The 13,307-nt window shown below is 38.1% G+C and overlaps 1 protein-coding gene across 5 annotated transcripts in view; it reads right to left on the bottom strand.

Annotated features, from left to right (window-relative positions):
* The window catches only part of galnt7 (UDP-N-acetyl-alpha-D-galactosamine: polypeptide N-acetylgalactosaminyltransferase 7), a 288,442-nt gene that overhangs the window by 167,329 nt on the left and 107,806 nt on the right, over positions 1-13,307 (bottom strand). For all 5 annotated transcript variants that reach the window (XM_088372323.1, XM_088372324.1, XM_088372325.1 and 2 more), the window contains one exon: positions 1,922-2,104. In XM_088372323.1, the coding sequence (XP_088228449.1) occupies positions 1,922-2,104 (183 nt within the window). The remainder of the gene's footprint in view (positions 1-1,921; positions 2,105-13,307) is intronic.

The following is a 13,307-nucleotide window of genomic DNA, read 5'->3' as shown; positions in this document are numbered from 1 at the left end:
GCATGCTTCCGTCTGCTGAAAAGCTCTTTGGAGATGATGATTTCATTTTCCAGCATGATCTGGCACCTGCCCACACGTCCAAAACCACCAGTAAATGGTGTACTGACCATGGCATTACTGTCCTCGATTGGCCTGCCAATTCCCCTGACCAGAACCCCATAGATAATTTGTGGGGTATTGTGAAGAAGAAGCTGAAAGACACCAAACCCAACAATGCAAATGAGCTAAAGACCGCTATTGAAACATCCTGGGCATCCATAACACCTCAGCAATGCCACAGGCTGATTGTCTCTATGCCATGCCGCATTGATGCATTAATCCGTGCATAAAGATTCCCAACCAAGTACTGAGTGGATTAATGGACATTTTCAAATGTTTGATTTTGTTTTGCTGTTCTAAATCTTTTTTTAAAGATCTGAGGAAATATTCTAATATTTTGAGATAGGATATTTGGGTTTTCTTAAGCTGTATGCCATAATCAGCAATATTAAAATAATAAAAGGCTTGCAATATTTCATTATTGATTTGTAATGAATCCAGAATGTATGACATTTTTTTTTAATTGTATTACAAAAAAAGGAAGTTTATCACAATATTCAAATTTTCTGAGACAGTCCTGCATATATATATACATACATACGTATATGTTAGGGTTGACAATTTATTCATTTATATCATTAGAACATTAAGTAATACTGTCAAACATGTAAATACTATATTAATAGTATAAATGACATACAGGACATAATGTATCAATAATATAAATATAAATATGACACGTGTGTGCGTGTGTGTGTATGTGTGCGTACGTATGTAGATGTAGCTAAAGTATACATACTGTAAATATATTTTGAATTTTTGAAATATAAATAAACCAATCTACTGTGATAAAACAAAAAAATTGCAACAACTGCATTAACCATCAAAGTGAAGTCTAACTGTAACTGTAGTCTTGAAACACATCTGAATAAGGCAAAACATTGCAATAAAATAAAAATAAACTGCTACCGCTATTGTTGGGAGCCTGAGGACTGTATAGGGGGTTGGCTCGGATGGTTATGCTCTTTTCGCCCCCAGGTGTCGGTCAGAACACAGGAGGGAAGACGTGGTTCAGTTTTGTTTGATTTACTGAATTATTGGCAACAAAGTAACAGGCACTGTGGCTCATAGGGGCATACAGGCAAACTGGCAAAAGGGTATAGGCACACATTTGGTCGTAAGGATGTGAGAGCAGCTCTGTGTAGTGTACATGAGTCTTTGGGTGTGTGAATGTGATTCTTGTGTGTGTGATTATTGTATGAAGCATGTGAAGAGTGTGTGTGTGTGTGTGTGTGTGTGTGTGTGTGTGTGTGTGTGTGTGTGTGTGTGTGTGTGTGTGTGCGTGTGTGTGTGTGTGTGGTTCTGCAAAAGACAGAAATACAGCATGCAAGTCAACGCTCAACTTCTGACGTCACACAACACTGGTAGACGGCACACATTACATAAATAACTGCATGTAAGGGTTCCGCTGTACTAAATAACCATAAATGAATTACTCTCAGCAACACATCGAACATAAGTCATCGAGACAACAAAACACATTTGCTGGCGACCGTTAGTCGCCGTGCCGCTGCGTAACGGCTGTAGTCATGCGTGTACACTGCTCGTACAAGGCAAACTTAAAGGAGCGCGCCGCAGCTGTCAATAAAACGGTGCGCACACGAAGCAAACCGAAGCAAAAAACTTTTTTTTTTACCAAACCCTTTATTTACTTTAACCATTTGCATTGTTAATGATTTAACTACCAGTTTGTATCTGATAAAAAGTACTGCCAAATTCCAAAATAGTTTGGTGTTTTGCTACTTTCCTTAGTGTTCTACATCTATGCTCTATTTTTTCATACAAGCAAGCACTCAAGTATTAAGGAAATATAAATCAGTACCTATATGGCTCTGTCCGTGTTTTTCTCATTTTCTTTTCCCTGTCGTTCAGAGGAACTCTCTTCCACAGCATGCTCCAATCCCAGGCTCCTCTAGCAAAGCCGTCTTCATCTCCTCCACCCTGGGGCTCAATGGTGAACATCTCCCCATGGATAGCGTCGATCAAAGGAACAGTACACACCGTCCTTTTTGAATGGGAGTGAGATCAGAAGAATAGCCATTCATTCAAGACACAAGGGGGGGCAGTTGACGAATAAATACAGAAAACAGTGCACAATGGAATTGTTTTTTTTAAAGAGGATGAGACAAGGTGGAATAAAAGGATGGGAGTGGAGACACAAACAACAATGAACATTCGTTAGCAGTATGCTCTCTGCAACGATTGTACTTATAGGGCTCAGTAGTATGTTTTCTTTGTGGTTTTCTTTCTGAATTAATGGCCAATCAATCACCTTATCTAAAGCTGGAAAAGGAGTGTCAAACTGTACAAACTTGTTTTTCACAGATGCCAGATCACTTGCCTATCAAACAAAATATTTTAATTAGCTAACCTTAGTAAACCGCCATATTGCGCCGCCTGTACTTGCTGCGTAAACTCAGGCGAGCAAGTGCTCCTCCGGCCATCATGACCTCATTCTACCGTGGCACCATTGAGAGCGTCCTCTCCAGTTGTATCGCTGTGTGGGGTGGTAGCTGCACTGAATACAACATGAAGGCCCTGCAGCGTATAGTGACCACAGCTGATAAGATTGTTGGTGCTTCACTCCCCTCCCTGAAGGACATTTATACCTCCCATCTCACCAGCAAGGCGACCACAATTGTGTGTGATGTGAGTCACCCCGCACACTCTTTGTTTGATCTTCTGTCCTCTGGGAAGAGGTACAGGAGCCTGCGCTCCCGCACCACCAGACTCACCAACAGCTTCATACTCCAGGCTGTTAGGATCCTGAAATTTCTCCCCCCTCCTGCGTCACGTCCTGTACTTTTGTGCTATATTCTGACTGTCTGCTGTATGCACACGTGCTCCATTTTTGCTCCTCTTATTGTGTGAAGGCAATAGCCTTCACACGTTATTCTACACCATTCTCTATTATTATTAGTGTGAAGGTGAAGACCTCCACACTATTGTTATTGCTGTCCTTTATTATTATTAATGTGAAGGTGAAGACCTTCACACTATTGTTATTGCTGTCCTTTATTATTATGATTATTATTATTATTATTATTATTATTATTATTATTATTATCATTGTTATTATTAGTGTGAAGGTGAAGACCTTCACACTATTGTTATTGCTGTCCTTTATTATTGTGTGAAGGCGATGACCTTCACACATATGTTATTCTACACCATTCTCTATTATTATTATTGTGTGAAGGCGATGGCCTTCAGACATATGTTATTCTACACCATTCTCTATTAATATTGTGTGAAGGCGATGGCCTTCACACATGTTATTCTACACCATTCTCTATTATTGTGTGAAGGCGATGGCCTTCACACATATGTTATTCTACACCATTCTCTATTATTATTGTGTGAAGGCAATTTTGAAATTCACACCAAATTCTACAAAATTTCGTTTTTCTACTCTAATTTCTACATTTTTCAACCGATTCAACCCATTCCAACTTTATTCACTTTGGTCACCTCATCCTTACCATATTCACCCCCTTCACCCCCACTTCCACTATACTTTCACAATTCAACCCTTGACCCCCACTCTAGTGTGGCGGCCATCTTGGATTGACCCTGAAGTGCTCCCAATGAACCTAGAATGAACCGGAAGTGCCCCAAATCGAACCAGAAGTGACCTTAGGTAAACAGGAAGTGACCTCAGGTAAACCGGAAGTGACCCCAAATCAAACCGGAAGTGACCCAGATCAAACCGGAAGTGACCCCAAATGAACCGGAAGTGACCCCAGGTAAACCGGAAGTGACCCAAAATCAAACCGGAAGTGACCTTTTTAAACCGGAAGTGACCTTTTTAAACCGGAAGTGACCCCAAATAAACCGGAAATGACCTCAGCTAGACCGGAAGTGCCTCTTATCAAACCGGAAGTGACCCAAATAGACCGGAAGTGACCCAAATCAAACCGGAAGTGACCCCAAATGAACCGGAAGTGACCACAGGTAAACCGGAAGTGACCCCAAATCAAACCGGAAGTGACCTTTTTAAACCGGAAGTGACCTTTTTAAACCGGAAGTGACCCCAAATAAACCGGAAGTGACCTCAGCTAGACCGGAAGTGCCTCTTATCAGACCGGAAGTGACTCAAATAGACCGGAAGTGACCTTATTTCAGCATTAACTGATCTAAATAGCTACATTAGGCGCTAACTTTTGTATTTATTGTCCGATTGAACCCGTTTCAACATTTTAACCCCAAAAGTGAACCTCCTGAAGCCGTTCTTTTTCGTTTTGTTCCAAATTTCAAAAAATTTTGGCGCAATTGCTTTTTCTTTTAATTCCCACTCATTCTCTATGGGGATTCAAGATTTGCTCTAACTTCTACATTATTTAACCGTTTCAACCCGTTCCAACTTTCAACTGTTCATCTTTTGCCTACCTATTCCACAACCTCCCACTTACCAAAAATTCCAAACTTTCAAATTTGAAATTCAACCAAATTCTCCAAAATTTAGTATCACACTTCTATTTTCCACATTTCTCAAGAAATTCAACTCATTTCAACATCATTCGGCATCATTCCCCAAGAAGTGATTCAAAGTATTCGCCTTCACACGCAATTTCTCCAGAAATTGCATTTTCTAGTTGTGTGAAGGCGATGGCCTTCACACATGTGTTATTCTACACCATTCTCTATTATTGTGTGAAGGCGATGGCCTTCACACATATGTTATTCTACACCATTCTCTATTATTATTATTATATTTTATTCTCCACACTTTTTTGTCCCGCTTCTTCTTCCACATAATTCATCCGATTCACTCCGTTCCACTTTTGACGTATTCCAAATATTCACGAGATGAGCGCTTCCATTTTTCTCGTTCCGAAAATTTTCCGATTTCGCAAAATTCGCGAATTTACGACAAATTTTTCCCCATTCATTCTCAATGGCAGATTCGACATTTCACATTTACGTCATTCCCCTTTTAAATTCACCTCATTCAGCACATTCAAACCACATTCGGAATGATTCTCGACATTCCCAAAATTCCCAAATTCAAAAATTTCACGTTTTCACGTTAAAAATTTCGACAAAATTTCACAAAATTTGGTTTTTCACCTCTAATTTCTACATTCTTTGACCGATTCAACCCATTCCAACTTTCAACTGTTCATCTTTTGCCTACCTATTCCACACCTTCCCACTTACCAAAATTTCCTAAAATTTTATTTTGAAATTCACACCAAATTCTACAAAATTTCGTTTTTTCACTCTAAATTCTACATTTTTCAACCGATTCAACCCATTCCAACTTTATTCACTTTGGTCACTTCATCCTTACCATATTCACCCCTTCACCCCCACTTCCACTATGCTTACACAATTCAACCCTTGACCCCCACTTCCAGTGTGGCGGCCATCTTGGATTGACCCTGAAGTGCTCCCAATGAACCTAGAATGAACTGGAAGTGCCCCAAATCGAACCGGAAGTGACCTTAGGTAAACAGGAAGTGACCTCAGGTAAACCGGAAGTGACCCCAAATCAAACCGGAAGTGACCCAAATCAAACCGGAAGTGACCCCAAATGAACCGGAAGTGACCCCAGGTAAACCGGAAGTGACCCTAAATCAAACCGGAAGTGACCTTTTTAAACCGGAAGTGACCTTTTTAAACCGGAAGTGACCCCAAATAAACCGGAAGTGACCTCAGCTAGACCGGAAGTGCCTCTTATCAAACCGGAAGTGACCCAAATAGACCGGAAGTGACCCAAATCAAACCGGAAGTGACCCCAAATGAACCGGAAGTGACCTCAAGTAAACCGGAAGTGACCCCAAATCAAACCGGAAGTGACCTTTTTAAACCGGAAGTGACCTTTTTAAACCGGACGTGACCCCAAATAAACCGGAAGTGACCTCAGCTAGACCGGAAGTGCCTCTTATCAAACCGGAAGTGACCCAAATAGACCGGAAGTGACCCAAATCAAACCGGAAGTGACCTTATTTCAACATTAACTGCCCTAAATAGCTACATTAGGCGCTAACTTTTGCATTTATTGTCCGATTGAACCCGTTTCAACATTTTAACCCCAAAAGTGAACCTCCTGAAGCCGTTTTTTATCGTTTTGTTCCAAATTTCAAAAAATTTTGGCGCAATTGTTTTTTCTTTTAATTCCCACTCATTCTCTATGGGGATTCAAGATTTGCTCTAACTTCTACATTATTTAACCGTTTCAACCCGTTCCAACTTTCAACTGTTCATCTTTTGCCTACCTATTCCACAATCTCCCACTTACCAAAAATTCCAAACTTTCAAATTTGAAATTCAACCAAATTCACCAAAATTCTGTATTACACTTCTATTTTCCACATTTCTCAAGAAATTCAACTAATTTCAACATCATTCGGCATCATTCCCCAAGAAGTGATTCAAAGTATTCGCCTTCACACGCAATTTCTCCAGAAATTGCATTTTCTAGTTATTATTATTATTGTGTGAAGGCGATGGCCTTCACACATATGTTATTCTACACCATTCTCTATTATTATTATTATTGTGTGAAGGCGATGGCCTTCACACATATGTTATTCTACACCATTCTCTATTATTATTATTATATTTTATTCTCCACACTTTTTTGTCCCGCTTCTTCTTCCACATAATTCATCCGATTCACTCCATTCCACTTTTGACGTATTCCAAATATTCACGAGATGAGCGCTTCCATTTTTCTCGTTCCGAAAATTTTCCGATTTCGCAAAATTCGCGAATTTACGACAAATTTTTCCCCATTCATTCTTAATGGCAGATTCGACATTTCACATTTACGTCATTCCACTTTTAAATTCACCTGATTCAGCACATTCAAGCCATATTCGGAATGATTCTCGACATTCCCAAAATTGCCAAATTCAAAAATTTCACGTTTTCACGTTAAAATTTTCGACAAAATTTCACGAAATTTCGTTTTTCACCTCTAGTTTCTACATTTTTCAACCGATTCAACCCATTCCAATTTTCAATTGTTCATCTTTTGCCTGCCTATTCCACAACTTTTCACCTACCAAAAATTCCAAAATTTCAAATTTGAAATTCAACCAAATTCTCCAAAATTTCGTTTTTCTACTCTAACTTCTACGTTTTTCAACCGATTCAACCCATTCCAACTTTCAACTGTTCATCTTATCCTACCTATTCCACAACCTCCCATTTACCAAAAATTCTAAATATGAAATTCAACCAAATTTTTCAAAATTTCGTTTTTCTACTCTAATTTCTACATTTTTCAACCGATTCTACCCATACCAACTTTCAACTGTTCATCTTTTGCCTACCTATTCCACAACTTCCCACTTATCAAAAATTCCAAATTTGAAATTCAACCAAATTCTCCAAAATTTCGTTTTTCTAATCTAATTTCTACATTGTTCAACCGATTCAACCCATTCCAACTTTCAACTCTTCATATTTTGCCTACCTATTCCACAACTTCCAACTTACCAAAAATTCCAGATTTGAAATTCAACCAAATTCTCCAACATTTTGATTTTCTACTCTAATTTCTACATTGTTCAACCAATTCAACCCATTCCAACTTTCAACTCTTCATCTTTTGCCTACCTATTCCACAACTTCCGACTTACCAAAAATTCCAAATTTGAAATTCAACCAAGTTCTCCAAAATTTCGTTTTTTTACTCTAATTTCTACATTGTTCAACCGGTTCAACCCATTCCAACTTTCAACTTTTCATCTTTTGCCTACCTATTCCACAATTTCCCACTGACCAAAAATTCCAAATTTGAAATTCAACCAAATTCTGCAAAATTTAGTTTTTCTACTCTAACTTCTACATTGTTCAACCAATTCAACCCATTCCAACTTTCAACTCTTCATCTTTTGCCTTCCTATTCTAAAACTTCCCACTTAACAAAAATTCCAAATTTGAAATTCAACCAAATTTTTCAAAATTTCGTTTTTCTACTCTAATCTTTACATTTTTCAACCGATTCAACTCATTCCAACTTTCAACTGTTCATCTTTTGCCTACCTATTCCACAACTTCCCATTTACAAAAATTCCAAATTTGGAATTCAAACAAATTCTCCAAAATTTCGTTTTTCTAGTCTGATTTCTACATTTTTCAACCGATTCTACCCATTCCAACTTTCAACTCTTCATCTTTAGCCTAACTATTCCACAACTTCCCACTTACCAAAAATTCCAAATTTGAAATTCAACCAAATTCTCCAACATTTTGTTTTTCTACTCTAATTTCTGCATTGTTCAACCAATTCAACCCATTCCAACTTTCAACTCTTCATCTTTTGCCTACCTATTCCACAACTTCCGACTTACCAAAAATTCCAAACTTGAAATTCAACCAAGTTCTCCAAAATTTCGATTTTTTACTCTAATTTCTACATTGTTCAACCGATTCAACCCATTCCAACTTTCAACTCTTCATCTTTTGCCTACCTATTCCACAACTTCCCACTAACCAAAAATTTCAAATTTGAAATTCAACCAAATTCTGAAAAATTTAGTTTTTCTACTCTAACTTCTACATTGTTCAACCAATTCAACCCATTCCAACTTTCAACTCTTCATCTTTTGCCTACCTATTCTAAAACTTCCCACTTAACAAAAATTCCAAATTTGAAATTCAACCGAATTTTTTCAAAATTTCGTTTTTCTACTCTAATCTTTACATTTTTCAACCGATTCAACTCATTCCAACTTTCACCTGTTCATCTTTTGCCTACCTATTCCACAACTTCCCATTTACCAAAAAATCCAAATTTGGAATTCAAACAAATTCTCCAAAATTTCGTTTTTCTAGTCTGATTTCTACATTTTTCAACCGATTCTACCCATTCCAACTTTCAACTCTTCATCTTTAGCCTAACTATTCCACAACTTCCCACTTACCAAAAATTCCAAATTTGAAATTCAACCAAATTCTCCAACATTTTTTTTCTACTCTAATTTCTACATTGTTCAACCGATTCAACCCATTCCAACTTTCAACTGTTCATCTTTTGCCTACCTATTCTACAACTTCCAACTTACCAAAAATTACAAATTTGAAATTCAACCAAATTCTCCAAAATTTCGTTTTCTACTCTCATTTCTACATTTCTCTACCGATTCAACCCATTCCAACTTTCAAGTATTCATATTTTGCCTACCTATTCCACAACTTCCCTTTACAAAAAATTCCAAATTTTCAAATTTGAAATTCAACCAAATTCTCCAAAAATTTGTTTTTCTACTCTAATTTCTACATTTTTCAACCGATTCAACCCATTCCAACTTTCAACTCTTCATGTTTTTCCTACCTATTCCCCAAATTCCCACTTACCATAAATTCCACATTTTCAGATTCGAAATTCAACCAAATCCTCTAAAATTCCACCAAATTCTCCAAAATTCCGTTTTTCACCTCTGTTTTCTACATTTCTCAAGTAATTCAACTCATTTCAACATCATTCGGCATCATTCCCCAAGAAGTGAGTCAAAGTCTTCGCCTTCACACGCAATTTCTCCAGAAATTGCATTTTCTAGTTGTGTGAAGGCGATGGCCTTCACACATATGTTATTCTACACCATTCTCTATTATTATTATTATTATTATTATATTTTATTCTCCACACTTTTTTGTCCCGCTTCTTCTTCCACATAATTCATCCGATTCACTCCGTTCCACTTTTGACGTATTCCAAATATTCACGAGATGAGCGCTTCCATTTTTCTCGTTCCGAAAATTTTCCGATTTCGCAAAATTCGTGAATTTACGACAAATTTTTCCCCATTCATTCTCAATGGCAGATTCGACATTTCACATTTACGTCATTCCCCTTTTAAATTCACCTCATTCAGCACATTCAAACCACATTCGGAATGATTCTCGACATTCCCAAAATTCCCAAATTCAAAAATTTCACGTTTTCACGTTAAAAATTTCGACAAAATTTCACAAAATTTGGTTTTTCACCTCTAATTTCTACATTCTTTGACCAATTCAACCCATTCCAACTTTCAACTGTTCATCTTTTGCCTACCTATTCCACACCTTCCCACTTACCAAAATTTCCCAAAATTTTATTTTGAAATTCACACCAAATTCTACAAAATTTCGTTTTTTCACTCTAAATTCTACATTTTTCAACCGATTCAACCCATTCCAACTTTCAACTCTTCATCTTTTTCCTACCTATTCCCCAAATTCCCACTTACCATAAATTCCACATTTTCAGATTCGAAATTCAACCAAATCCTCCAAAATTCCACCAAATTCTCCAAAATTCCGTTTTTCACCTCTGTTTTCTACATTTCTCAAGTAATTCAACTCATTTCAACATCATTCGGCATCATTCCCCAAGAAGTGAGTCAAAGTCTTCGCCTTCACACGCAATTTCTCCAGAAATTGCATTTTCTAGTTGTGTGAAGGCGATGGCCTTCACACATATGTTATTCTACACCATTCTCTATTATTATTATTATTATTATTATTATTATTATTATATTTTATTCTCCACACTTTTTTGTCCCGCTTCTTCTTCCACATAATTCATCCGATTCACTCCGTTCCACTTTTGACGTATTCCAAATATTCACGAGATGAGCGCTTCCATTTTTCTCGTTCCGAAAATTTTCCGATTTCGCAAAATTCGCGAATTTACGACAAATTTTTCCCCATTCATTCTCAATGGCAGATTCGACATTTCACATTTACGTCATTCCCCTTTTAAATTCACCTCATTCAGCACATTCAAACCACGTTCGGAATGATTCTCGACATTCCCAAAATTCCCAAATTCAAAAATTTCACGTTTTCACGTTAAAAATTTCGACAAAATTTCACAAAATTTGGTTTTTCACCTCTAATTTCTACATTCTTTGACCGATTCAACCCATTCCAACTTTCAACTGTTCATCTTTTGCCTACCTATTCCACACCTTCCCACTTACCAAAATTTCCCAAAATTTTATTTTGAAATTCACACCAAATTCTACAAAATTTAGTTTTTTCACTCTAAATTCTACATTTTTCAACCGATTCAACCCATTCCAACTTTATTCACTTTGGTCACTTCATCCTTACCATATTCACCCCTTCACCCCCACTTCCACTATGCTTACACAATTCAACCCTTGACCCCCACTTCCAGTGTGGCGGCCATCTTGGATTGACCCTGAAGTGCTCCCAATGAACCTAGAATGAACCGGAAGTGCCCCAATTTGAACCGGAAGTGACCTTAGGTAAACCGGAAGTGACCTCAGGTAAACCGGAATTGACCCCAAATCAAACCGGAAGTGACCTTTTTAAACCGGAAGTGACCTTTTTAAACCGGAAGTGACCCCAAATAAACCGGAAGTGACCTCAGCTAGACCGGAAGTGCCTCTAATCAAACCGGAAGTGACCCAAATAGACCGGAAGTAACCCAAATCAAACCGGAAGTGACCTCAAATGAACCGGAAATGACCTCAGGTAAACCGGAAGTGACCCCAAATCAAACCGGAAGTGACTTTTTTAAACCGGAAGTGACCTTTTTAAACCGGAAGTGACCCCAAATAAACCGGAAGTGACCTCAGCTAGACCGGAAGTGCCTCTAATCAGACCGGAAGTGACCCAAATAGACCGGAAGTGACCTTATTTCAACATTAACTGCCCTAAATAGCTACATTAGGCGCTAACTTTTGCATTTATTGTCCGATTGAACCCGTTTCAACATTTTAACCCCAAAAGTGAACCTCCTGAAGCCGTTTTTTTTAGTTTTGTTCCAAATTTCAAAAAATTTTGGCGCAATTGCTTTTTCTTTTAATTCCCACTTATTCTCTATGGGGATTCAAGATTTTTTCTAACTTCTACATTATTTAACCGTTTCAACCCGTTCCAACTTTCAACTGTTCATCTTTTGGCTACCTATTCCACAACCTCCCACTTACCAAAAATTCCAAACTTTCAAATTTGAAATTCAACCAAATTCTCCAAAATTTAGTGTTACACTTCTATTTTCCACATTTCTCAAGAAATTCAACTCATTTCAACATCATTCGGCATCATTCCCCAAGAAGTGATTCAAAGTATTCGCCTTCACACGCAATTTCTCCAGAAATTGCATTTTCTAGTTATTATTATTCTTCTATTTTATTCCCGCCACTTTTTTGTCCCGCTTCTTCTTCCACATAATTCATCCGATTCACTCCGTTCCACTTTTGCCGTATTCCAAATATTCACGAGATGAGCGCTTCCATTTTTCTCGTTCCGAAAATTTTCCGATTTCGCAAAATTCGCGAATTTACGACAAATTTTTCCCCATTCATTCTCAATGGCAGATTCGACATTTCACATTTACGTCATTCCCCTTTTAAATTCACCTCATTCAGCACATTCAAACCACATTCGGAATGATTCTCGACATTCCCAAAATTCCCAAATTCAAAAATTTCACGTTTTCACGTTAAAAATTTCGACAAAATTTCACAAAATTTGGTTTTTCACCTCTAATTTCTACATTCTTTGACCGATTCAACCCATTCCAACTTTCAACTGTTCATCTTTTGCCTACCTATTCCACACCTTCCCACCTACCAAAATTTCCCAAAATTTTATTTTGAAATTCACACCAAATTCTACAAAATTTCGTTTTTTCACTCTAAATTCTGCATTTTTCAACCGATTCAACCCATTCCAACTTTATTCACTTTGGTCACTTCATCCTTACCATATTCACCCCTTCACCCCCACTTCCACTATGCTTACACAATTCAACCCTTGACCCCCACTTCCAGTGTGGCGGCCATCTTGGATTGACCCTGAAGTGCTCCCAATGAACCTAGAATGAACCGGAAGTGCCCCAATTCGAACAGGAAGTGACCTTAGGTAAACAGGAAGTGACCTCAGGTAAACCGGAAGTGACCCCAAATCAAACCGGAAGTGACCCAAATCAAACCGGAAGTGACCCCAAATGAACCGGAAGTGACCCCAGGTAAACCGGAAGTGACCCTAAATCAAACCGCAAGTGACCTTTTTAAACCGGAAGTGACCTTTTTAAACCGGAAGTGACCCCAAATAAACCGGAAGTGACCTCAGCTAGACCGGAAGTGCCTCTTATCAAACCGGAAGTGACCCAAATAGACCGGAAGTGACCCAAATCAAACCGGAAGTGACCCCAAATGAACCGGAAGTGACCTCAAGTAAACCGGAAGTGACCCCAAATCAAACCGGAAGTGACCTTTTTAAACCGGAAGTGA

Source organism: Syngnathus floridae, chromosome 4, assembly GCF_059516105.1.
Source record: "Syngnathus floridae isolate MCC-2025c chromosome 4, RoL_Sflo_1.0, whole genome shotgun sequence".
Taxonomy (NCBI): Eukaryota; Metazoa; Chordata; class Actinopteri; order Syngnathiformes; family Syngnathidae; genus Syngnathus; species Syngnathus floridae.
This window is presented reverse-complemented; position numbering and strand designations above follow the sequence as displayed.